The 27,737-nt window shown below is 41.2% G+C and overlaps 1 protein-coding gene across 1 annotated transcript; it reads right to left on the bottom strand.

The window, feature by feature from the left end:
- Positions 1–64: 64 nt before the first annotated feature.
- Positions 65–27,553, bottom strand: ZC3H12B (zinc finger CCCH-type containing 12B). The gene is made up of 6 exons (XM_054574198.1): positions 27,477–27,553; positions 13,693–14,456; positions 5,426–5,565; positions 3,591–3,825; positions 2,857–2,963; positions 65–1,485 (listed from the first exon to the last, which is right to left on the bottom strand). The coding sequence occupies exons 2-6, from the start codon at positions 14,301–14,303 to the stop codon at positions 65–67; spliced, it is 2,514 nt and encodes an 837-aa protein (XP_054430173.1). The 5' UTR covers positions 14,304–14,456; positions 27,477–27,553.
- Positions 27,554–27,737: the final 184 nt, after the last annotated feature.

Here is a 27,737-nt window from a genome sequence, read left to right as displayed (position 1 = left end):
TAGTATTAGTGCATTATTAGTATTAATATTCATATTTGTATAAAGGAATAGGTCTTATGTCACGTCAACGTGCAGCCCTAAGCTTAGAAACAATCAAGGCTGCCAGCTGCTGGGCATCTGCTGTGTGGGGATTCTTCTCCATCACTGCAAGGACGATGTTGGAAGGGAAAATATTGCAGAGGTTCTTGTAGGTCTGGTACTGGTGTTCTGGGATCATGTGCTCCCTGGAATCATTGCACATTCCAACCCAAGGATTCCTCCAGAGCTGCTCCATCTTTTCAGGCACGCTGCGTACCATGACTGGCTCATAGCATGGTTGCATGAGGCTGTTACTCAGGGGGTAGGAGTGGTAGCCATAGGAATCGGTTGCACAAGGCAGTGGGTCCCAGCTGGCATGTTGTTCCCGGCACAGAGGAGGTCGTCTTTGCCTCATGGGGTTGCTCTCATAGAGGCGGGAGTCAGAAATGCTGTCCATCCGAGTCATCACCAGGGCACGGCCCGGCTGGGGGGTTGCCCCAGGATGGATATTGGGAGGCATGGGGTAGTCTCCAGGACAGCTGGCGCGTGCTCCAGCTGCTGGGTGCTGGGCATGCAGAACCAAGTGGGGGACTGCCTGCTTGTGGGAGGCCTGCTTCGAGTCCTCTGGGCCGTAGCTCTGTACTCGCGTTAAGGCTTCATGGTAACCATGAGGGAAAGGCTGAAGACGGTTTTGAGATGCTGAGCGATGTAGCTTCAAACTGCCTTCAGGATGGGCATCAGCTACAGCCAAGTACAGGTTGTTGTAGGAGGAATAGTTGTCGTTCCTGGTATGGCTCATATGGCTGTCAGGACAGAGGCTGGGATTCCTGGCGTACACCGCCCGGTCTGCTTCAGCCATGTAGTACTCTCGATTATGCATGCTGTTGATGTTCATTTTGGAGAAGTCGCCTAACATCGAATAGTAGCCGTGGTCCCCCAAGGACTCAAACTTTGGGTATTGCTCAGCATAGCTAATAGGGGTCCCGTGGCTGTTGGTAACCAGGATGGGAGGGTACTGCATGCTGGCCATGTGCTCCAATGAGGACTTCTGGTGGGGGAAATGAGAGGATCCCGGCACTGGGCTGCTGGCTGAACGGGTGTTGAGTGCACCCACTGCATGGCTTTTGGGAGGTGGAATTGTGGGGACACTTAGGGCAGTCACAAGTGAGGGGACAGAGCTGGCCTCCGGCTTCCGGGAAATGGACACCCATTCCTCAGGCTCCACGGCCACAGATCGGATACTGGGATCTGACTGGCGCTTGGGGGCCACACGCTTGACTTCTGAGGTTATCTCACCTTTGGCATTAGACAGCCCCGTGCCACACTTGGCCAGGGTACCTTCGCTCATAGTTTTCACTGTGGACAGCTTGGCACTGATGCGGAGCTCGTCAGCCACTGAACGCTGGGGCTGGTTGGCCCGCTCCGGATGGTAGTATTTGCACTTGTGGCCGTAGGTGCATTTTTTGCCTGAAAAAATAATGCCTTGGGGTAAGACCTCTCTCGTAGCGGTGCAACTCTCGGTGCTAGACACTGTCCTAACAATCTGTTCACTCAGATTAGAGTTTTACTATTTGTGGTTAAAGCCAATAAGTAACTTTCCAAACAGATGAAAGACACACCACACCAAGGAGGCATCACACACTGTGAGGGCAGAGAGAAGAAGGAAGCTGGGGAGGAAACTGCAGTGTGAAAGCTAGTAAGTAGCTAAGCAGTTGAACAGCCTTCATTTTCCTGGAATTCCCAACTCTGCCTAGGCATGGCCTGTGTGCCAAGGTGGCGTAGAGCAGCAGCAGGCAGCATGGTTCAATGCCAATAGCACAGGCTTGGAGGCCAGTCAGACCTCAGTTTCATTTCCAGCTCTGTCACTGACTAGCCATGTACCCTTAGGGAGTGACTTCACTTCTTGAGCCTCAGTTTCCTGTTCTGTAAACAAGGTTTGCAATTATGCGTATATTATAGGCTCTTTGAGAAGACGAAATCAAGACCCTGAACATGAAAATACTCTATGCTTTCAATAAATGTTAAGTGAGAACAAAAACTAACATGTACCAGAAACGAATAAATGACCCCAAAAGACTGAACATCCAAACTAGCCTCAGACCAGGCAGGATACGTTGCATTGTTAGGCTCACAAAATTTGTAACAGAGGGACTTGGGTAAGATCATGAAAGTACGCTATAAAATTGTATTTTTAAAAAGTAAATGAGCCCTGGCTGGTGTGCCTCAGTGGATTGAGGGCTGGCATGCGAACAAAAGGGTCGCCTGTTCGATTCCCAGTCCGGGCACATGCCTGGGTGGTGGGCCAGGTCCCCAGTGCGGGGACACTCGAGAGGCAACCACACATGGATGTTTCTCTCCCTCTGTTTCTTCCTCCCTTCCCCCCCCCTCTCTAAAGTAAATGAAAACAAAACGGAAAGTACAGATCCAAAGAAAAGGGTATCTGTGAGGTGACAATGGTTGCAATCAGGTGCCTGACAGACATGTCTTTCTTGGGGCCAAACCCAATTTGGCCTTGTACTTTCTGCTTCTGGAGGCCCTGTGGGGTTCTGTGCTTCCCTGCCCCCAGCAACGCTGCTTGGGACAGAGGCAGCTAGAATGCGTGCATCATTTTAACAAGTGACAAGCAATCTTCTCTTCAGTTTTAATTACCATTTTCTCATGCAGCTTCTGGGATGTCTCTTTAAATGCCTAAATGAGACTACAGGAAGACACAGGCTTTAACTCACAGAGTGGAAAAGGCAGAATTTTCCATTTGAAAGGGAAGTGTTGAAGAGAAAAGCATTCAGAGTCCTTGCGTTTCCCTTAGTACAGAACTCAGATTTGTGCAAAGATACTCACCATAAGGACATGGCTGCTTCTTATGCTCGGGAACAACAGGTCTCTTTCTTAAGAAATTTTCAAGGCTTGGCCCATGGCGTCCTAAAGGATCATCTGGAGGCATAAATCTGAAAGCAGGCAAGCAGAGGTAAATGTCATCCCTTCCGTTCCTGCTACCCTTTACCGGAAGTTCAGACCTTCATTACCTCTCGCCTTCACTACTGTTACAGCCTTGTAACCGCCCTTCCTGCCTCAAGCCTATCTTTTGCTAAGCCAGCAATTTTCACTGAATTACCACTTGATCACAAAAAAGGATAATTTTTCTCCTGTGCCTAACTCTTCCATGGACTATACGTTCCAACCATACTGGCATGCTTGCTGGCTTCCCCAACATGCAACCCACTTCCACACCTTTATAACTTTATTCATGATGTCTCCTTTACCTGTAATACCCAGCCGCCCCCTTTCCTCTATCTGTCAACTTCATCTCAAATGTCATCCCTTCTGGGAGGCCTTTTCCTAGCGTTTCACATAGATAAAGCAGTTTTAAAAATTGTAACCATAGCAATTATCACAGCACAGCGTGGTTGTCCCTTCCTAAGGGTAAGTCCTGTTTCTTATCCAGCATTTTATCCCCATGGCAGCCAGTACAATGCGCGTAAGCATTTAGTAAATGTTTATTGACGTGAAATAACATCTATTCCTAAGGGTAACTTGGATTTAGGCTATTCAGAGTCTACTGGAAAGAAACCTACTTGTCATTTACGAAAGAATACATCAGCAACCGCTCTTCTATAAACTTCTTCCATTCCGGCTTTTCGACTTGAAGGTCTCGATAGTTATCGTTGGATACAATGATGCCGTCGGAATCAAAAGCCAGTTTGACTATGAACCGGTCATCGTAGCAGACAACTCTCCTGCCTTGGACCCTTCGGGATGGTGTGAAGACAAGAATCTTTTCCTTCTCCAGTTTTCGTAGGATATCTTGATCTGTCAAAATACGGATTATATGCTCCAGAGTACAAGTTACCTTTGGAAATTAACACTATTCCCACATCATGAATACATAAGTTGGTACTTAACACTATCCCCACATCATGAATACATAAGTTGGTACTAGATGAATATATTATTCTCCCATAGGGGAAGGTGACTTCAGTTTTCTTTTTGATAAAATGAGGGAGCTGGATTCAATGACAACTAAGTTTTAAATCTACTATGAAGAGTGAGAAATAACATTGATATTCTAGAATTCTTCATGCTTACTTTCCTCTTTGCCTGAAGCACCAGCTTTTGCTTGCCAAGGAAAAGAGGGCAGTATGCTGAGGATGTGGCTGCCACACGGAGAGTAAAGCATCACTCCTAGGGACTTGGTTTGGGGTTTTTTGTTTTTTGTTTTTTGTTTTTTGTTTGTTTGTTTTTTTTTTTTGCATTCTGCCTAGAGACAGGCCACAGCTAAGGGAAAACACCCAGCTGTAGCATGTCAATCCTGACCCTTTTCCTTCTGGCCTCTTAATCGCTGAGGAGAGGAAGGCTGGGCTTGAGCAGAGCCAGGATCCATACTCAGAGTGCTGCTCCATGACAGAGCTCTGACAGCCATTCACTGGACTTTCTCATTTGCCACATCAGGCAACAGCTGATGCTGAGAGGACTGGGGTCTCTATGCTCTCAAATGTTGTAAAGAGCTAGCTTCAGCCCTGGCTGGTGTGTCTCAGTGGACTGGGTGCAACCTGCGGACCAGAGGGTCGCAGGTTCGATTCCCGGTCAGAGCACATGCCTGGGTTGCAGGCCAGGTCCCATGCTGGGGGCGTGTGAGAGGCAACCAATCGATGTATCTCACACATCAGTGTTTCTCTTCCTCTCCTTCTCTCTCCCCTCCCCTCTCTCTAAAAATAAATAAATAAAATCTTAAAAAAAAAGAGAACATATTGTCGTTGGTGGATGCAGCGATCCTACTGCTGTTAGGGCTGCATATGATTTTTGTGGACCTTAAGCACTTTTGCCTTCATGGGCCTCTTCTTCCACAAAGAAATATTAAAAATTATACTTTAAAACTACATTAGTATAGAGACACATAACCTAGTCAGATACATTATTATACATTCATTGTTGTTATATTCAATCTCTTCTCTGGGGACTACAATGTCTCACAGATAAATTGGCTCTGACTAATATGGGACTTTTCTATTCTATCCCCTAATTTGCAAAGCCCACAATCATTTCTCTGGTGTAGAACGAGATTCATTTTCTACCAGAGTTTCTTCAGTCTTTTGTAAAACAGTCGTGTTCATAACCAGATTCATTCTCCTTTAGTCTGAAGTCTGTGATAAAACAGAAAAGCACACTTTTTGCAACTGTGCGCTTTATTCTCTGCTGAATTGAAGTTGTCTCTATGTAACTGTCTTGTGCCACACAGAATGGTGGTTTTGTTTGGAAAAATGTGCTTAAAATACACTTAATAAAATACATTTTAAGTATACTTAAGAAACTTAGAAAATAATGATCTAAATTGCAACCACTGACCTCTCCCCAAACCATCTTGCTAGCTCTGCCTCTGGATGAGAAAACAAAGTCTCATGTAAACTCGTACCGGTAATGGGCGCGTCAGGCCGGGACTGCTCCTTTCTCCATGCAGGCACAAACACAGTAATGTCTTTGTGGCCTTTATCGAGAAACCAATCCACAGCAAGCTGTATTCCTCTGCAGGAGAACTCTTCTTTATTCCCATGGCTTTCAAAACACAGAGAGTGAGAGGGCAGGACTGACAACAGGTAGCAAAGAAATAACTCTCAACAGGCTTTTTCCTAGTAGCAAGACATTACCAGACATTTTCTTTCTTGGTAATGCCAAACATGTAAATATTTATTAAAAGAGCAAATGAAATTCTTTTGTATTCAATGATTACAAATATTGCCATTATTATTATACCTTCACTCAGAGTCACAGATGGTTGAAAACAACTCCCAATTTATTGTGATAGGTAACTTCCTATCACTACTTCCATTTTCTTCCTTCTCTTTCTCTTTCTACTATTCTCAACAGATACAAAAGAAAAGGTGTCACCAGAGACTAAGATAAAGTTTATACGGAAGATTAGTTACAGAAGAGTCTTAAGGACACATACAAAGTTTAAAAAAGAACAATGACAACAAGAAGACACACACATAAACACTGATGGAAAATAGTTATCACTTTTAATTAAATATAATACACCAACAAAAATCACGTTATTGGAAATTTTAAGATGTGAGAAATGCTTATAATACTAAAAGAGAAAAGAAAAGATACAGACTAGTGTGTATAATGTAATCTCAATTTTGTAGAAAAGTCAATGTGTAAGCCTATAAAATACTAGAAAAGAGGTACATCAAAATATTAATAAAATTGTTATTCTGTGTGAGAGGGTTATAAGTGATTGATTTTCTTTCTCTAATTCCAAAATTTCTTCAAAAAATTAGATATTCCTTTTCTAATTAGGACACAATGTAAAAAGAGAAGACATTCTATCATAATTACTTACAGAATAAACACTGTAAAAACTTAATTCATTTGATTGGAAATTGGAAGAAGGAAAATTAGCAGATGAATTAGGAAAAGGTATATTGATTGTCATCACCCTAAAAAAAACTCCCAAATGGTGTGCTAGTTTAACTGTGAAAATCCTGATCACTTAGCATCAAATCTGGTGCTCTGACATGCACACAAACCACACTAAATTACAGTACATTTAAACAGCCTGGATGGTAAAACACATTGCCTTCCATATTGCAGTTTCACTGCCATAACTGGGTATTACCTGTCAAGCAAGACTGATTAGAAGAAAAGACAATGTGAAGGAGACTCTCTCTTTAGATTCCTCACTTTCTCACTGATACTCACTCAACGACAAGAGAAATTAGCTCCAATTACATTGTTCCCTTTGGGTGAATTCATACATAATCTCAGGGGCCCCATTAACACACGCACTGCAAGACTTCCTGCAGTCTTGTCACTTTTGAGGTACATGACAAAAATTTATTAAATGCCCTTGTTAACATTTCCAAACATGTTCAGCATGTTTAAAAGTCTCCAGTGAGTACCATAAAGCAATTATATTGCTCTACTAAAAGTCAAAGCACTTAAGAAAAAAGAAATGAAAATATATTTAACTGCCAATACACTCCAAGGTAGCCTTAGAGACAGCTACCACGGATTGCTTTGGAAAAGGTAAACGGTGGGTAAATTGGGCAAGTCCGTGGTTCCTAAAGGGTTAATATCAGAGTAACCAGGCAGGAGGCTGGCTTGTAGGGAAGATGTCCAACTGTGCTTTTTTCCCTCACTGCTTTAATGCTGGTAAGTGTAAGAATAACAAACGCTGGAAAATCATCAGAATTTCTATTAGAGAAGAAATTTGGAGAAATGGGATGGGATTTCATTCCACTTGGCTCTATGGTGCTATAAAGCGTGTCGGTTTGCAAACAGTCTAAAACTAGGAATAAAACGGGAGTAATATTTGCTGTTGGATACCTCAACTTTATAATTTATATTACCAAATTATTTCTTTAAAATTAGTTTTCATCATTACAGAAGTAATATATGGTAGAAAATGTGGAAAATGCATAAAATATTTTTTTAAAAACCCCTGCAGATTCTGTTTTACAATCACCAAGAGACAGGCATTTCTCAATATTTTGATGCATCTGTATTCTGATATCAATTTTTTAGCATACCGGGAATTATCATGCTAAGGAAAATGTAAAAAACCTATAACATTCCATTGAAAATATATTAAAAACATGCTGTACCTCCAATGCCCAATAGGAATCAGCATTCACTTCCAACATTTATCAAGGTGGTAAACTGAAGTCCTACATAAGGACTCAGTATGTGAAGTATAGTGCTCACTAAATGTTCAAGGAAGTAATATATTTTAAAAGTGAAAAATAAAGTAATGCTTGCCAGGATGACTTGTTTTGGCCAAAACTCACAAAAAGTCTTGTTGCAATTTTAAAAAGCTAGGACCTATAAGCCTATCTAAAAAGCAATGAAGAGTTTATAGGACCCACAAGTCACAGAGTATCTTGGTGACACTACAGCTCACTTTGTCCCATTAACTGGCTTAGATACATGTCATGATCCAGGTTCCAAACCAAATTCTGCCTAGCAGATGGGTCACTGGCCTCTCCCTCTGAGCTTTTTTAAAAATAGGGTTCAAATACTTGGGCTCCTCTCAGACTTAACAAACAATATGGTAGCATTTACATTTGGAAGCCTTAATTTCCGTGAAATGGATTTTTCTTCCCAAAGGAGACAGGTCACAGAATGAACATACCTTTTAGTACCTTAGTATGTGAATCACAGGTACATCACTACTGCAAATATTAAACATATGCTGTCAATGGCAAACAAAGAATTATAATGTCAATGCAGGCTCATCCAACATGCTGAGGATGAATAGATGTTATTACCTACTTTGTGTGAGAAGTACCAATCATGATAAATTTACAGCTAACTAATGGGGAAAAACCCCCAAATTTTAGATTAATGGCACTAACAAATTCATAAGCTGTCTGTTGCACTGAACTTTGACCATGTAAAATGTGACTGCAGAATAATAGACCCATCAGTAACTTACCTAGTTAAATAAGGGAAGAGATGCTAACAAGAACAAAGCTGGCAATTGAAACAACATCATGTGGTCCACTATGTACTATTTTAATATACTCCCAAAAATAAGGTTCGATGTCATTTTTTTGCCTTCTTTAAATTGTGTGAAATATCTTTAATTTAGTAAAGCAACTTCTACAAAAGACAACAGTTCATCTTCCTATCAGTATGACAGTGTGCTACTGGCACAGACTAGATATGTTAAAACTAATTACCTTGGTAATTAATTCTCCATTATTCCTTTCAAAGCAAAAGAACCGTATAGTATATTTCATAACTATCAATGCTTGAATAGAATTACAAAGACAAGGAAGATTGTATATCACCATGAACTGAAAGGCCTCAAAGAGGTTCTGGGTTCTTCTCATCCCCGCCTCTAAAATGCAAAACCTACATCTAGTCTAGGTGTTCTGCATTGTCTGATCTGATAAGAGATTGAGTATAGCAGATCCCATACTGCTCCCTCTCAATAATCACTCTAGTTTATGCCTATTAGCAGGGAAGCAGAGTTACCTTTGGCCCTTTGAACAAAGAAATCACCCTCTGCTTCCACTGGCCCACTGCATCATTACTATTTTGTGTACAGATCATTTAACTCTCTTGTTACTAAGCTTCCAGCCTCCCCTCATTAAAACAGGGACGACATATAACCTGCTTTGCCCACTTTGCAATGATGCTGTCATGATTTAAAAGGTTTTAAAAGGAAATCTGTAAATGTATTATCTGCTCCTAGGAAGAATGTGAAGTAGTCTTTTTTTATTTTTTTATTGATTTGCAAGAGAGAAAGAAAAGGAGAACGCAAGCGCCACTTATTTCTTGTCCCACTTATTTATGCACTCATTGGTTGATTCCTACATGTTCCTTGACTGGAGATCCAACCCACAACCTTGGCATATGGTGATGATGCTCTAACCAACTCAACTACCCAGCCAAGGCCAAAGTATTCTTAACAACACTAATAGCCACACAGTGTTGCATGATATGGTTGAAGGAACATTGGCATCAAATTCAGGTTTTGATAAAACCTTTGTCATTTATTGCTTGTAGAACATTGGGCAGTTACCCAACCTCTCCGAACCAAAGTCTCCTTACCTGCAAAAAGGATCGGACTTAGTCCATTCATACAGGGTTTTTGGTGAGCATTATATTACATATGCAAAAGGACCTGGCACAATATATACTTATAAATGTTATTTTAATTTCATTCATTTGAAGCCAGAGGCTTAAGTTGAAGGGCTTACTTTGCTACTTACTAGCTATAGCAAGTCAACCCAAGGAGGTCACTTAACTTTGCTGAGCTCTAGTTCTGTCATCTGTAAAGTCGCTCTGAGGATTAAATAGAACTATAGATTAAAGCGTATCTATAGGCAGCCTGCTAAGCAACTCCTGAATACAGCAGTGGTATGTTTCATAAGAGTTGCCCTTATTCCTGCTCCCTCATATCTCTGTGGGAGCATCTGACACTGTGCTATGTGCTGTGGGGGAAAAAAATGGCAGCAAAACAAGGTCCCCACCCTTAAGAGTAATGGTATAGTCAAATGAAAAATTTGCTAGTCTAAGCTTTTTACTTTCTTTTGATTGTGTATGGTCTAAGAATTCCTGTGAGCTCATCAAGCAGTGGTGGACTCAACAGAAAGTTGGCTCCTGATCACTGGGAATTTTTAAGCCAAAGCTGGGTGACAATTCGTTTGAGAAATAGAAAAGGGAACTTCTACGGCTCTCTGACATGAAATAAAAAATTATGAGAGAGTATGGAATAAAGTATGAAGGCACTCTTGGTTCTGTATTACTTTCCTATTGCCGAGGTAACAAATAACTAGACATTTAGTGGCTTAATATCACACCACTTCATTCTAGTTCAGGAGGTGAGAAGTCTAAAACCAAAGTGTTGGCAAGGCTGTGTTCTTTCTGCAGGCTTCAGGGGAGAATTAGTTTCTCATCCTTTTTCAGCTTCTGGAGGCTGCTCACAGTCCTTGGTTCCTGGCTCCTTTTATACATTACTCTAACCTCTGCTTTCCATCATCACATTGACTATTTCCTACTGTTCATTCTGATCCTGCTGCCTCCCTCCCCACTCCCTCCTTTAAGGACCCCTGTGATTATACCGAGCCCACCTCGATGATCCAGGATAATCTTCCTCACCTCAAAATCCTTAACTCAGTCATATCTGCAAAGTCCCTTTTACGTTGATAACATATCACAAGATAACGTATTCACAGACTTGAGGGATTAGGATGGAGACATCTTTAGGGAGATGTCATAAGCACTTATCCGTAAGTACTGCAGCTCAGAGGCAATCACTGGGATAGGAAAAGCCAGAATGTTGAGTGCGGGGGGGTGGCACATCATGGAGGGTATGAAGATAAGGAGGAGGTCACTCCTAGGTTGGGAAATGACATGAACCCAAGTAGTGGGCATAGAAATTGGCATAATTTACATGGAGACCATTAAAGAATATTGTAAGTGCGGTTAGTCTGAGAGGTACAATCAAATAGAAGGAGTAAAAGGTCAGATCACAAGGCCAGGCAAAGGGATCCTAATGCAGTAGAATGGCAATGGGGAGTTACTGTCAGTTCCAAAGTATGTCCCAAAGTGACATTATAAACACAACATTTTCAGGATGGATGGTCTAGCCAAGTATAGGTGGGAGGGAGAACTCCAAGAAAGACAAAGGCTGAATGGTTATGTCTTCTCTGAAGAATCACTGATGTCTAAGCTGCTTTCAGGACACCTGAAGATAAACTGGCAGCAATTTCCAAGTAGAGAGACAAGGCCAGGGCAGAATCATTTTAGCCTCTGTATAACCAGAGGAGCACAAGCTACGGACAACAACCAAGGGCCTATCCTAGTGCTTTGCAAAGGGTGACAATTTCCATGAGCTTGTGGTAGCTTTAAAGAGAGTGAAGCCCTAGCTGGTGTGGCTCAGTGGACTGAGTGCTGGCCTGTGAACCCAAAGGTCACCGGTTCAATTCCCAGTCAGGACAGAGGTCGCCAGTTGGGGGCATGTGAGAGGCAACAGATCAATGTTTCTCTCAAACACTGATGTTTCTCTCCCTCTCTTTTTCCTTCCCTTCCCCCCTCTCTGAAAACAAATAAATAAAATCTTTAAAAAATAAAAAAAAAATCAACCAGAACTGTCAGAAAAATCAAACTGTATGGAAGTCCGACAACCAAGGAGCTAAGGAAGAAGAAACATTCATCTAGATGGGTAGGAAGGGCAGAGATGGGCAGCCGGGCCAGAGAGGACAGGTGGCTAGGCAGCAGCTGGAGGACCAGGCGAGGCGAGGTGGCGGCTGGTAGACCAGGGATCCCACATTCGTGTGTGTACAAACAGCGAGGAACAACTGGGGAGCAAGACAGACTGCACAACCCAGGGTTCCAGCAGGGAAAAGAAAGCCTCAAAACCTCGAGGTAGAAACTTGTGGGGGTTGCAGTAGCAGGAGAAACTCTCAGCCTCACAGAAGTGTTCACTGGAGAGACCCACGGGGTACCAGAATGTACACAAACCCACCCACACAGGAATCAGCACCAGAAGGGCCCAATTCATGTGTGGGTAGTGGGGGAAGTAACTGAAAGCAGGGCAGGAGCTGAGCAAGCAGCATTGTTCCCTCTCTGACCCCTCCCCCACATATAGCACCACAGTGCAGTGACTGGGTTGCCCTGCCCTGGAGAATACCTTAAGGCTCCGCCCCTCCTAACGTAACAGGAGCATCAAGACAAAGAAATATGGCCCGAATGAAAGAACAGATCAAAACTCCAGAAAAAAAAAATACAACTAAGCAATGGAGAGATAGCAAATCTATCAGATGCAGAGTTCAAAACACCGGTAATCAGGATCCTCAGAGAAATGGTTGAGTATGGTCACAAAACAGGGGAAAAAGGGAAGGCTATGCAAAGTGAAATAAAGAAAAATATACAGGGAACCAACAGTGAAGGGAAAGAAACTGAGACCCAAATCAATGATTTGGAGCAAAAGGAAGAAATAAACATTCAACTGGAACAGAATGAAGAAAAAAGAATTCAAAAAAATGAGGAGAGGCTTAGGAACCTCTGGGACAACTTTAAACAATCCAACATCCGAATCATAGGGGTGCCAGAAGGAGAAGAGGGAGAGCAAGAAACTGAAAACTTACTTGAAAAAATAATGAAGGAGAACTTCCCCAATCTGGCCAAGGAAATAGACTTTCAGGAAGTCTGGGAAGCTCAGAGAATTCCAAAAGAAGTTGAACCCAAGGAAGCACACAAAGGCACATCAAAATTACATTACCCAAGATTAAAGATAAGGAGAGGATCTTAAAAGCAGCAAGAGAAAAGGAGACAGTTACCTACAAAGGAGTTCCCACAAGACTCTCAGCTGATTTCTCCAAAGAAACCTTACAGGCAAGAAGGGGCTGGCAAGAAGTATTTAATGTCATGAAAGGCAAGGACCTCCATCCAAGATGACTCTATCCAGCAAAGCTCTCATTTAGACTGGAAGGGCAGATAGAGTGCTTCCCAGACAAGGTCAAGTAAAAGGAGTTCATCATTACCACGCCCTTATTATATGAAATGTTAAAGGGACTTATCTAAGAAAAAGAAGATCAAAAACTATGAGCAGCCCTGGCAGGTGTGGCTCAGTGGACTGAGCCTTGGAGTGCAAAGCATAGGGTCACCAGTTTGATTCCCAGTCAGGGCACATGGTTGTGGGCCAGGTCCCTAGTAGGGGGTGCGTGAGAGGCAACTACACATTGATGTTTCTCTTTCCCTCTTTCTCCCTCCCTTTCCCTCTCTCTAAAAATACATAAATAAAATCTTTTTTTAAAAAAACTATGAACAGTAAAATGACAACAAACACAACTATCAACAAGTGAACCTAAAAACAAACTAAGCAAACAATTAGAACAGGAACAAAATCACAGAAATGGAGATCACATGGAGGGTTATCAGTGGGGAGGGGGAGGGAGGAGGATGGGGGCACAGGTACAGGGAATAAACAGCATAAATGGTAGGTACAAGATAGGCAGGGGGAGGTTAAGAATGGTATAGGAAGTGGAGAAGCCAAAGAACTTAAATGTACGACTTATGGACATGAACTAAAGGGGTAGAATGCTGGGGGGACGGGGGTGCAGGGCGGAGGGTAATAAAGGGGAGGAAAAAAGTGGGACAACTGTAACAGCATAATAAAATTTACTTTAAAAAAAGAGAGAGAGAGAGAAAATATACCAGTCTTACCTCATTGCCACATTACTTCCATCGATGACAACTGGCCTCAAATTGTCACTGCTGTCTATGTCATCGTCAAGAGACATTTCAGGGCTTGCAATCTCTCTGGAGCTGGGCCCCCGGGGCACTAACAGACTCAGGTTGACTTGCCCTTCCGAATCACCTTTGTTCCCAAGTCTGACAAGCTCTGCCAATACATCGTTAATAAGTGATTCTGGGCCCAGCTTGTTCAGCACTGATTGAATCTGTTCCTCTGCATAGCCCAGCTTTAGAGCAAAATCCATCTTGGCTTGGTACTCCTTTTCCAGGTCAGGCTTCCCATCCTGCAGAATGCTGCTCTGGGAGAAGCTTGGACGATCTAGGCAGGGTGATCTACAGAGCTGGCGGTGTGGCTTGGAGGGAACCTCCTTTTTCTTCAACGGAACAGCCCCAGGTTTGCAGCTATTGTCATTGTTGTTGCCACTCTTAAGGCTCATCTGTTCAGGATCACTCTCGGAGCTCACCCAGTCTTCGGATTCAGCATTGCCCTGCTCCGTGCTGTCTTGCTTAGGCTGCTGCTTCTCTTCCTTGGAAGCGCTCTTCTTCATTTTTGGTGTCTCCACTGCAGCCGTGGCCGTCATCCCGTTCAGTGGGTCTGATATCTGATCAACGTTTTTTCTTCTTAGCCTGCTTGGAATCCACGTACGGTGGCATTTCTTTGTGATAAAATGTGGTGGTAGTGATGGTGCAAGACTTTGTCTGTTTGGTTCGGTATGTTCAGATGTTTCTAGTCCCTGCAAATGAGCACGCATACCGCAATCACACTTAGTAAAATTCTGGAAAACACTTTGGAATGTAGCAGCTTCTTCCTAAGACACTACAGGTTGGCTGACATTTTTTTTTCTTTGCTTAAAATGGTTGGACTCACATTAAAAATATAGAAAGTTTTTAATTCTCTAATAACTCTAGATATAAGTCTTTCAGTAGTGGCAATAATGCTATAATCCCCCCCACATATCCTCACCATCAAATCACAGCTAAAGTTAACTGCTTATTACAACTTTCAGAAAGAGAAACATGGCATTTGAACAAGGTGCAAAAATATAAATATCCTTGAAAGGACTCTCTCTCTTCCTTTATGCCAGGTAGGTTGTCCAAATCCCACACCAGTTCCTTCCTGCTAGAGCTGAGCTCTACTATTGAAGACTACAGCCTCTCCAGCACTACTTTTTGCAAAATATCAGGGGACTCATCTACTGGGGGAAATCTAAAACCATTAAAATTGCTTTTAAATGACTGCAGCAGCTAGAAGGGCAACAAATAGAGAGGTGTGCTCTGGATCAGGAAAGAGGTTTGTGCTCACTCAGAAATTGTATCTGCAGCTTCCCATATCTGTTGTAATGGTTTTTGTTGTATTGGAAAAGAAAGAAAATCGACTCAACTTGCATGAGAAACCAGAACTTTAAAAAAATATAAATTACAGAAAAGAATCAAGTACAATTTTATTTCTAAACTTCTCTGCCTTAACCTCGTCTGTCCCCACAGGTTTCATTCTAACCTGGCCAAAGTGTTCCCTTCAATCTGAGCCTCGGTTTCTCAGATGTACAATGAGGATATTGATAATTACCTCACAGGGCAAAAACTTACATATGATGAGTAAGAAAAGTGCTTAGGTAAGTGAACAGAACATAGATATATGTAAACAGTGCAACAGACTGCACTAGGGGTTTGGTTAAAAAAAGAAAGGAGAATGACCATGAGGAAAGGCTGTAGGCCTGTGAGCACTGACAAGCTCTTCAGGTAGCAGCTGTGGTCAGTACTCTAAAACCAGACTATCTATGTAATCAGTGCACTAGGGTTTTCGAATTTTACTTCAATCCTACTTTTACAAACAAGAAGAAAAGCTACCAATAGTTCTATCTAACAATAATATGCCCAACTGCATGCTTCCTTAAAAGAGTCACACTGGAAACATCATATGCACACAGAATTGACATGAGAACTGCCATTAAGATAGCATCTAACTCCTCTAATGATTATACCACCACTTGTGACTTCAATACTTCCTTCAATTATTTACCAACACGTAGACACTGATTTCACTCTTCTCCATTAAACTTTGTTATTCATATTTTAAAGACTATTCCCTTTATAAGTTCCACATTTGCTATCTGACTTACATTTTATTCTCGTCAAAATAATTTCTAGGACACCGAGATTTCTGCCCCTGCATTTATTCAAAATTCCAAAGTCACTTAAAAACAATTGTTTATAAGACTACATATACATATTTTCTTGGCAAATATAAAAGACACGTTTGACTACTCTTAAGGGAGCATAGAATGTTCTTCCCCTCTACTAACTTTCCGAATGGACACTGAGGTGAGCACCTCTACCATGTTCACATAGACAGACATACGATAGCAAATCTACACTCAGGGAAAATGCCACAACAAAGAAAATCCTCATTGAAGTTACTAGTTATTATTGTGAAACTTTCCTACTCAATAACCTAAAGTATAAGAGAAATAAATGACTTAGCAGGCATAAATGTGGGTTTACCATTCAGTCTTAAGCAACACAATTTTGTAAAAATTGTTTTTCATCTGTCCTAGAACCTGTGTACGTGTGCGGGTATCATGCATTTTTTGTGTGTTTGTTTTTTATCGTTTTACAATGCAAACTTCTTGAGGCAGTGATACCAGGAATGTCTTTTTATTCAAAAGAACAGCCACTGAGTGCCAGATACTATGATAAGCCCTGGCTCTAGGAAAAGAAGCCAGACCTGATCCTTGTCCTCAAAGAACTCACAAACTAATATAAAATTGGCTGGAGGGGGCTCTATAAAGTGCTGACACACTATTCTATACAGGGCGACCATCTCAATTACAGTCCAAACTGGGACACTTTTAAGAATATAAGGAGGATTATTACTTATTGTCAGAACAATAGGCAAGCCTAATGTCTGGCTGGTCCTACAAGTTACTTGAACATTTCCATTAACATACAGAAGAGGAAATGTTCGATTCTGTCAATGCGGTTGTAGATGGCAGTGGTGGTTGTAGGGATTAGGAAGGAATTCAAGAATGATATAATCCTTGGAGTCATTTTCCCCCTTTTTATTGAATTTATTTGGGTGACACTAGTTAATAAAATTATACAGGTTTCAGCTGCACAATTCTACAACGCATCATCTGTGCACTGTACTGTGTGTTCACCACCTCAAGCCAAATCTCCGCCCATCATCATTTATCCCCCAATACCCTCCTCTCCCTCTCCCACCCTCCTCCCCTGGCAATCACCACCACACTCTTGTTTATGTCCAAGAGCTTTTTCTCTTTTATTCTATTTTGCTCAGTTCCTCCACCCCCCCACTCAGCCCTCTCCAGGAGCTGTCATCCTGCTCTCTGTGAGTCTGTCTCTATTTTGCTTGTTAGTTCATTTTGTTCATTAGATTCCACATGTGAGTGAAATCACACGGTACTTGCCTTTCTCTGCCTGGCTTATTTCTCTTAGCATAATGCTCTCCAGGGCCATCCATGCTGTCGCAAAGGGTAATGAAAATTAAAGCCACAATGAAATATCACTTCACACCTGCCAGAATGGCTGTCATCAATAAATCAACAAACAGCAAGTGCTAGAGAGGGTGCGGAGAAAAGGGAGCCCTCGTGCACTGTTGGTGGGAATGTGGACGGGTGCAGCCACTGTGGGAAGCAGTAGGGCGTTTCCTCAAAAAATTAAAAATGGAACTGCCTTATCACCCAGCGATTCCACTTCTGGGAGTCCACTTCTGAAGAAACCTGAAACACTAATTCAAAAGAACCTATGCACCCCTATGTTCATAGCAGTGCTATTTATAACAGCCAAGATATGGAAGCAGCCCAAGTGCCCATCAGTAGATAAGTGGATAAGAAAGCAAGCTGTAGTGCATTTACATAATTGAATACTACTCGGCTATGAAAAGGAAATCATTTTTTGACTTATTAAGTACCGGGAAACAGATTAAGGGCCGAGGACATAAAAACAGACATGGTCCCTAATTTCAAGCTGCTTTTAGCGATGGTGGTGGGGAGTGAAGACAGACAACATTAAAATAATTATATAATTCATAATTACAAACTATGACAAGTGATTAAGGGACAGAGAAAGACAAAAACTGCGTTTCCTTTATATGTAAAATCTAAACAGAAAACATAAAACAAATGAACAAACAAGACAAGAAGAGACTCATAGAAACTGAGAACAAGCCCTGGCTGGTGTGGCTCAGTGGATTCAGCCCAGCCTGCGAAACAAAGATCACCGGTTCAATTCCCCTTGGGGGCACATGCCTGGGTTGCCAGCCAGTTCCTCAGCTGGGAGCCTGCAATAGGCAACCAATAGATATTATCTTGCACATCATGTTTCTCCCTCTCTTTCTCCTTCCCTTCCCCTGTCTGAAAATAAATATATAAAATCTAGGAAGGAAGGAAGGAAGGAAGGAAGGAAGGAAGGAAGGAAGGAAGGAAGGAAGGAACTGAGAACGAACTGATGATTGCCAGAGGAGAGGGAGATGGGTGGATGGATAAAAAAAGGTAAAAAGGAATATACTCAGTAATACTGTGATAACTTTGCAGGGTGACAGATGGTTACTACACTGAATGTGATGATTACAGAATAAGGTATATAAATGTCTAATCACTAGGTTGTACACTTGAAATTAATATAATGTTGTATGTCAACTATACTTTCATTTAAAAAAGTATAGGGGGTATGAGTTTAGCCTTAAAGGAAACAGTAACAATTTTCTGGGCAGAGAAGTTTTTCAAATTATAGATATATGAAGGTTAATATGATATTGTGCCTTAGTCAATACCTCATGTATAATATTACTGGTGAGAGCAGTAATAAGTAAAAGCATTGATGATGGCTAAAAGAAAATAGTTACTTTTGCCCAAAAAGGAAGTGAGTGGAAGAAAAATTTCAAAGATGATATTCTAGCACGTACTTATGACAGGTATTGAAAAGAGTTTTTATCTTTCATTGTTATTGATTGAAAAAATCACAAATGAATGCACTAAAGGCTGGCATACTATAGAAAATCACATTAGATGAAATTACAGGACTGAGGTGTAATTTAAGAAGCTAAGAGCTCTGTCACCAGAAAGCCACGTGTTATATGTGCAGTGCTTTTCTATAATTTGCTTAAGAATATGATTAAGCAAATGATTGCAGACTTGCATTTGAATATAAAAAAAAGCAGAGAAATCTATGCAGGCAAAAGCTGCCAATAGTGACCTCAAGAAATTTCCACTAAGAAAAAGCAAAACAAAACAAAGTCTTCAAGTCTGCTCCGTGTACTTTCTTTCTCCACCTCTCCCCCATCATTCTCTTATGAAATACAACTCATTTATTTTGCATTTTCACAGAACAATTTTCCAAGGTCAATATTCAAGTGCTACTACAAACTTCCTTCATTTTTTTAACTAAAATGTGCCCAAACACCCTGTATGGAGACAGAAACATCTGGCCATGTCTACTGAGCCAGTGTAAATGTTCAAAAAAGCCCAACTGCCATGTAGGACAGAGCTATCCAGCAGATGCTAAGTCAAGAACAGAACAGTAAATCCTTAATTATCTACATATGGGTAAGTCACTTTATTATTTGTGGAATTGTTAAGTCTCAAGCTGTGCTCTGTGAAGGCATGTTTTGAGAGAGACTTAGACATACCTAGTTAGACAACTGCCTTTCCCTTTCTCTTCTCGCAATTTTTTTTCATAGCATGCATCCTCAAAGAAAATATGCATAGAAAAATTATCTAAGAAGTGGGATTTTTAGTGGGGCCCGGGTAATTGAAAAGTGACTATAGTTCAGTCATTATAAGGCTACTAAGCTCTTTTCTTGGTTCCTACTCTTCGAACTGTACTATTTAAAAAAAAATAGCTTTAAAGAGACCAAATCCAAATCTGTATTGTATTAAGCCATCATATTTTACTTTAAAAATGGCAAAAATAAAAGTTATAATGAAACTTTAGGAATAGTAGTAACATGTGACTAGTCATTTCCATTTGCATTGTATATGTGCGTGACCTAAGTGCTTTTACATACACACTTTCAATCAACAGGGCCACATCATTACCTACACAACCCAGATTTGGATTGTTATGACTTATATAGCCCACCTTTAATTGCTCGTGCCAAGCACATCGCCTAAAGAAATTACACAAATCCCAGGGAGAAACATAAAGTGTAAGCTTTTTTAATGCTTGGCAGGTTAAGGGGTTTGAAACCTTTCCTGATGCTCAAAATGCAAAGGGTTCACATGAAGGCTAATAGAGATAATCCAAAATCTTAAATGTGTTTCCATTTTCATTTATATTAAATCAATTACATACAGCAATTACATGATAAAGGAGATACAGACTTCCTTCACTGCTTCCTCAACCTCCAATTACACCCACTTGTTCACACATTCTTTTTTTAAAATTTTAGTTTTTTAAAAAGATTTTATGTATTTACTTTTAGAGAGGGAAGAAGGGAGGGAGAAAGTGACATACATTGGTGTGTGCAAGATACATCAATTGGTTGCCTTTCACCACCCCCCCAACCGGGGACCTGGCCCACAACTCAAGTATGTGCCCTGACCCGGAACTGAACTGGTGACCTTCTGCTTCGTAGGCTGGCGCTCAATACCGTGAGCCACACCAGCCAGGGCTGTTCATGCACTCTTAAATGGTACATAGGTATGTAGCACTTAGCAAAGAAATAAGTATAAAAAAATAACATTTTTTCTATAGTTTGTGAAAATGAGATTTCCCTCAAACAGTGAGAACATGCTTGTCAGCCTGTCTGATTTTACACTACCCTCTAAAACAAAATTGGCTTTTTCTTTCTTCAATGCATTCTCAGTATGATGTATGTCACAGCAAAAATCGTCACCACCAGAACTAAGTACAACTGAGCTTATTTAAAATTTAAGATTTCATTTCATAGCTCTGCATGATTGTATGGCCTCAATTCGTGTCCTTTGCCCCCACATCAAATGTTGAAGCTTTAGACAAAATGCCGATGGGAAAAGTAATAATCTGGTGATTTTCATTATCCATTTATCCTTGTAGGATTTCAAACATAATAGACACACAATACTTTGATTTCAAGAGCCATTATTTCTAGGTTTTGAACTGGGGCTCGTATTCCTGCTACCTTCCACCACCATTTCTCCCATTAGGGAGGACTCATGTCCATGGCCCATCTAAAACGCCTTCCACCACACACACACACTGTTGTCCAAACTAATGAAAACCGCATTGTTACATGTAACATTAATTTATACTGGACTTTATCTCCCACACACAAAGCATTTGTAGTGCTCAACCGTCCAGAAGGACAAGAAAGCTCTAGGTTACATACTTAACTAGTTACCTCTTGTTATATAAAGGTCTGGAGAAAAATCCATTGCAATTCAAGTGGGAAAGCTGTGCAGTGAATGTGTGTTCTCTGGTCAGTAGTGAAGGCTGGGGAGCTGTTATTAAAGTAGCTTCTCCAGAGAACACTTTCATGGGTCATTTGTGAATTTCCTTCTCTCTTTTGCTCTCTTCTCTCCTCTATTACCTCTCCCCATCTCTCTCCTTCCTTTCTACTCTCTTTCTCTCAGTGCCACATACTCCCATCCCTAAGGCCCTTTTGATCAAAGGCTGTAGGGAAATGTGGCTATGCTATTCTGTATTTCCAGTACATTGCAAAAATAGTGCCTGTTTTATGAATTTAACAGGAATAAACATATCTTGAACATCTCATTTAGTTAATAACACTGAGCTTGATCTTTTCGTTTATTCTCTCCAATTCAATTGCTTAGAAAAATGAGTAGAATATAGTCTGTTTTTTTTTCTTCATATGCAAATAAATAGACTACAAAGAGAAGACTCAGAGATCAGGACAGTTCTAAGGGGTGGCTGCCGTACTGCAGCCATGATGTCATTAGCTTAAGTCCGGTTATCCCCAAAGATCTTTAAGGAATCTGAAATGTATTGAAAGGCAAATGGAAGTAGAAGGAAAAGGGGAATGGAAGAGATATTACTAGACTCTCCCAAGTCTTAATTCTTCTTATTTAAACCAACACACTACTTGTTTTCACTTCTACAGTTATGCGTTGTCGTTTTTTCAACAGCTCTGTTTTATCTCAGCAGCCCTGCACTTCTGTGGCCAGTGAAGTTCATAAGAAACAGTTATAAAAATATTTCACCCCGGCTTGTGTGGCTCAGTGGATTCAGTGCTGGCCTGTGAACCAAAGGGTCGTCGGTTCAATTCCTAGTCAGGGCACACACCTGGGTTGCAGGCCAGGTCCCCGGCTGGGGGTGTGTGAGAGGCAATGGATCAATGTCTTTCCCTCTCCTTTTCCCTCCCTTCCCCTCTCTCTAAAATTAAATAAATCTTAAGAAAATATTTCAGAGGCTTTCAGAATAAGGAATGCTTAATAATACAATACATGTTATACTAAATGTGTCAACCATGTTATGCCAGAGGTACTCTCCTGGCTACCCCATGAGCCTAGCATGTTGGTGATCCCTAAAGGTTTCAAACAGGAATAAGGAAGCCAAATAATAGTGAAAAGCTTTCTGCATTTGGAGTTGGAGTCAGGAGATGTGGGTTCAAATCTGCCTTCTACCCCTCACAAAAGCTGTGTGACTTTATGCAGATATCTCACCTATAAGTATGTTTTCTTATCTGGAAAATAAAGATATCCTTATCTGTCTGCTGAGACAACTCGTGTGAGGTACAAGTAAATGTATGATGAACATATGATATAAACTGTAAAATTGTATAAATGTTAGATATTGTTACTGGTTACTGCAGAAAGAGGAATGAACTGCTTAATAATAAGCAGCTGCAACTGCAGTAGAATGAGAGTCAATAGAGTTAAATGCTAGTACTAACTCTACTGTGACTAATTATGGGATTTTGGGTAAATTACAATACTTCTCTGTGCCACAGTTTTTACTTTTTTAAAATTATTTTATTCATTTATTTTTAGAAAGAGAGGGAGAGAAACATCAATGTGTGGTTGCCTCTCGCACACCCCCCAACTGGCCCTCAACCCAGGCATGTGTCCTGACAGAGAATCGAACCAGTGACCTTTTGGTTCTCAGGCTGGTGCTCAGTCCACTGAGCCACACCAGCCAGGGCTCTGTGCCACAGTTTTTTCACCTGTAAATTGAGAACAATGATAGTACCTATAAGTGTTTGTAAAGATTAAAAACAAAACATGTGAAAACTGCAGATAAGCTGTAAAGTTCTCTACCAGTTGCCCACCAAGTTAACCAATTTTCATACCCCAGACTTGGTAGGTTGCTTCACCATCAACTGTACTGTAAACATGTCAAAGTAGTATTTCTCTTAGGCTTGCATTAACCATTTATCAAGACATCGCCACTAGGAGGATATCCAAAAAGTGCCCTTCCACATTATAAAATCACTGTGCCATTCTGGATCTTTAAAGTTCTAATGTTTCACTCCTTCTCTGCATGCTAAGTGCCCAGCACTGCTCCAGGTACTAAGGGTTCTAAAACAAATATGATTAAGTCCCTATAGGCTGCTCACATTCTATTAGGTGAGGTAAACATGTAAAAAAAAATAGCTACAGAGCAATATAATATGTTCTCATAAAGTTGTTCTTAAGTGCTAAGGGAATACCAAGGAGAGAATAAGTAATTCTGTTATCTAAGGTGAGGGAAGTAAAATTTGAGCTGGCTTTGAGGGTTTATCAGGTAAAAGGTAAGGAAGTTGTAGAAGGCCTGCTGACCATATGGATTAGCATATAAAAGGGCAAGGACATTTGAAAGGCCAAGGTGGAATCAATAGTGAGCAATGCCCTCTGCGCTCAGGATTCTCCCCCTCACTTGTTACAAGACTGTCTCTCTCTTCCACCAGACTGTAAGCTCCACTAGAAGCAAGAACTAGTCACATTCATGTTTGTATCTCTGCTTTTCCCAATCCCAACATTTGGCATATTGCTATGTATGTGGTAGGTTTTTAATAAATATTTTATTAAATGTAGCCTCTTTGTACTATTGTAACCTCTGACATAGTCCTAGAAGCCTGCAGTCAATTTTAGCTGATCAAAATAATAAAAAACATTTAACTTTATACCAGTTATATATAGCTCTGACTTTACCTAAATGATGGCAAGTGAGTTAAAATGATTTTTTGTGAGTCACTTATTATCTAGAGGCAATTTTCATAAAAACCTGTCTATAAATGACTTTGTATTTCATTCAACATTAATAATAGAGTTTTTTTGAAAAGCTCTTTTTTCATAGTAGAGATTAAAAATAATAAAAACTGTGTATAGCAAGTAATACTTCTCCAAATGTCTAAGTTTATGAAATTACCTTTATGCCATGAAATCTTTTGATATTTACATGACTTTAAATAAATACTAGCTATGAGTGATGTCAACAGAAATTGAGAGAAAAGACCTCTAAAAATCTGCTTGTCAATAAAAGTTATGTGAACAATAGCAAAAGTTGTTAAAATCCACTTTTCCAGAATTCTGGAAATGAAGCAAAGATTGGCAGTTATCCTAGGAGTGTTTAATTCTAAAACAAAACACACACACACACACACACACACACAAACAAGCTTTGCTGGCTGCACCTTGGTTAGAACAGAAAATGTCGTGTCATTTTAATTTCTCCTATTCCCATCTCCCTTCCCCATATCCACAATGACCCTGAAAGTCAACAGCCTCACAATCTATAGTAGCCATGAGAACCAGCAACACAGAAGCCAACAGAGGGAAAGGAATGAATTTGGAGCCTCTCCAAAGTCCCATCCCCATAGAAATATTTTCTGACCTGTCTGGAACTTCCTGGAAAACTTGAATCACAGGGCTTGTCTTCATTTGACGTGACTTACAGCTGAGCTAGGGCATGGTAAACAGATGCCCCCAATCAGGGATGTTCATCAAAAGCAATTAGAGGCAATTGTTAAACATAATAGCTGCCTTAGGTCATAACAGATGAGGCAAGCAAGAAGCTGACCAAAAACTCATAAGGAAAAGCTTGGAACTAGATGTCCATAGGGGATACTGAAAAGCTCCAAAATATCCCTGGGTATCTAGGACATGTGCATGTGCAGGGCTGTGTACGTGCTCAGTAAAGACCTAAAAAGGCTCTAATCTTTCACCTCTTGCGGACTTTAAGAATCTATGCGTCATAAAGTGAAGGCTAAAACAAAGCTATCAAATGCCTTCTACGCTGCTGAAAGTATGTCTCAATGTGCACACAAAGTCCCTAACGGTCGGAAATTTATTGGTTCATAGCATTGAAATTCTTTGTTGAACCATAAGCTGATAACTTCGCTATTCCAAGCGGAGACCTCAGTGATCAAACATCACAAAGAATACTGACTTTACGGAATTACTTCGGAAGTCATTAAATAGCTCGCCCAGGCTGGTGTGCCTCAGTGGATTCAGCACCAGCCTAGGAACCAAAAGGTCACTGGTTCAATTCCCCATCAGGGCATGTGCCTGGGGCCAGGTCCCCAGCTGGGGGTGCACAAGAGGCAACCAGTAGATGCACTGGTATCTCTCATACATCCCTCTCTCTTTCTCCCTCCCTTCCCATCTTTCAAAATATAAATAAGTAAAATCTTTTTAAAAAGCCATTAAATAACTTAATTACAATAAACCCTGGGGAGAGGAGGGAATCTGATTTTCAGAGTTGCCACATTGCATTATTTAAAATGTCCAATTTTCAACAACAAAAAATCAGACATGAAAAGAAACAAAAGGCATGGCCCAGGTGATTTCAACAATATGGTAAAACAGGGGTACTCTGCTTGTATCTCCCCTTAGCAACAATAATCTGACAGTTATTCATGAACAAAAATGCTTTGTGGGAGCTCTGGGATCTAGATAGGAGACTGTGAAAACTCGGTGAAGCCCAAGACCAGTGGGGGCCATCTCAAGAAGGCAGGTCTAACCCAAGTGGCTGACTCACCAACCATGGTCTAGCCACAAACTTGGAAACAGCTCCATCACCCTATGGGCTCAGCTAAAGCCGTGTTTGTCTGTGGTTCTGCTACCAGTACCACAAAGCTGCTCTTCAGAAATAAAGGAGAGATGAAAACATTCCCAGACAAACAAAAGCTGAGGGAGTTCATCATAGGCAGACCTGCCTAACGAGAAATACAAAGTGAGTTCTTCAAGTTGGAATGAAAGAACACTAAGTAATGATATGAAAATATGTAAAAGTATGAAACTTAGTAGTAAAGTTAAATATATAGTCAAACTCAGAATAATCTAATACTATAATGGTGGTACATAAATCACTTTATTTCTAGTATAAAAGTTAGCGGTCAAATAGTGTTAAAATTAACTAGAGTTATAATTTGTTAGTGGATACACAATATAAAAAGATGTAAAATGTGACATCAATAACATAAAATGTGGGGAGAGGAGACATAAAAGTGCACAGTTTTTGTAAGTAGTTGAAGTTAACATGTTATCAGCTTAAAACAGACAAATATAAGACATACATAAGATGTAATCATCTCTGGTCAGGCTTATTAGATGGTCAAAACTGGACATTATACTCAGTAATAAATGGGACTACTAATTAACTTCCTTGCCCTGGCAAGACAGCAATCCAGAGCCCAAAGGCTGTGACAGCTTGTTATTTGGGGGCCTGAATCAGGCCTGAGTGTGCACTGAATTCCCTGGTCAGATGAGATCACTGAATTTGCTCTCCAGTTTGGGCAAACAATTGGCTGTGCTCTCTCTTCAAGTGCTACTGTTCATATGATTGTTGAGTGGGCTACACAGCTTACTAAGTGCTCTAATTAGGTCCCCTGGTTGGACAGGCTGAAGACAGTATTTAGCAATGAGCAGTCCTATTAATTAGATTGCCTGCCTGGTCACAGCAGGAGAATAAGCTCTAAAACCGGTAAAGCTCTTTGTTTGTTGTTTTTATTCAAGCTGACCTGCACACCAAGTTCCCTGGGCCTTGGCTAAACAGGTCCATTGGTTCTGCCAATTATCAGCTCTATCTGCCTTTCTCTTGGCTCAAGTGCCACTGGGCTGCACAGGAGTTCTCTCTAGCACTTATCAGATGGGGCCAGAAGACTCTTTTCATAGCAGGTGGGGCTGTTTCAGCCCCCTTTGCCTGGAAAGGGAAGAGGGGTGCTCCAGGTTACCCCCAATTTCCCAAACATGCTTTCCAGTTGGGAGGGGCCAGGAGCTACCCTCTGCCTTGGCTATGAATTAATTCCCCTGTCTGTATATGGCAAAGAAGCCTCCATGCCCGGTAACGGTTTCGCTTTGGGGAATCAGTTCTGCCCACGCACCTCTCAGCCTAAATGCCACTAGGCCAAACAGCTTCTAGTTGTCACCAGCACTTCTGATCAAATGGGCCTAAAAGGCATTCTCTACAGCAGGTGGTGCTACGACTCCGCACCTTGCCTGGGCATGACCAAACCAGTCTCTAGGGATGGAAAATCAGGCATATCTGCACCGCACCAAGTTCCATGGTCAGAGTATGCCCACTGTCTTGGTTCTGTAGATGAGCAAAGCTGCTGGCAGGATCGCTATGACCAGCGCATGGATTGCTAGGATCCACGTGCTGGTTGTTGCAAGCTCTATCACAGATTCTCAGTGGCTGGGTCCTGCACATTCCCCTTCAATCCCCCTAGTGCAAGATCAGAGTGGAGGTTCCCACAAAGCAACCTGCAAAGGCTGGGGAAACTGCTCCCACCCACCCCCAGGTTCCCTTTTCCCACTGGAGGAACCAGAGGCTGCGTGGTGTCGCAGCAATGCAGTGAAAATGTAGATGCTTCTTACCCTTCTAATGCAGTGTGTCTTGGTCTCTGAGGTACAGGTGGGTGCTTCAGCCTCACCCCCATGTTCTAGGAGTCTCTCAGTGGAGTCTTATTCTTGAATAGATGTTAGCTGTTCTTGTGAGGGGGACTGAAGTCAGGGATTACCTATGTCGCCACCTTGGTGACATCATTTTGAGCTTCAATTTTAACATCTGTAAAGTGGGGATAATACTTTCTGGTCATAATAAAGATTAAATAAGACAATAAATGTAATGCACTTTGT

This window comes from Pteronotus mesoamericanus, unplaced genomic scaffold, assembly GCF_021234165.1.
Source record: "Pteronotus mesoamericanus isolate MK-2021 breed Mesoamerican mustached bat unplaced genomic scaffold, CSHL_Meso_final contig_256, whole genome shotgun sequence".
NCBI lineage: Eukaryota > Metazoa > Chordata > Mammalia > Chiroptera > Mormoopidae > Pteronotus > Pteronotus mesoamericanus.
This window is presented reverse-complemented; position numbering and strand designations above follow the sequence as displayed.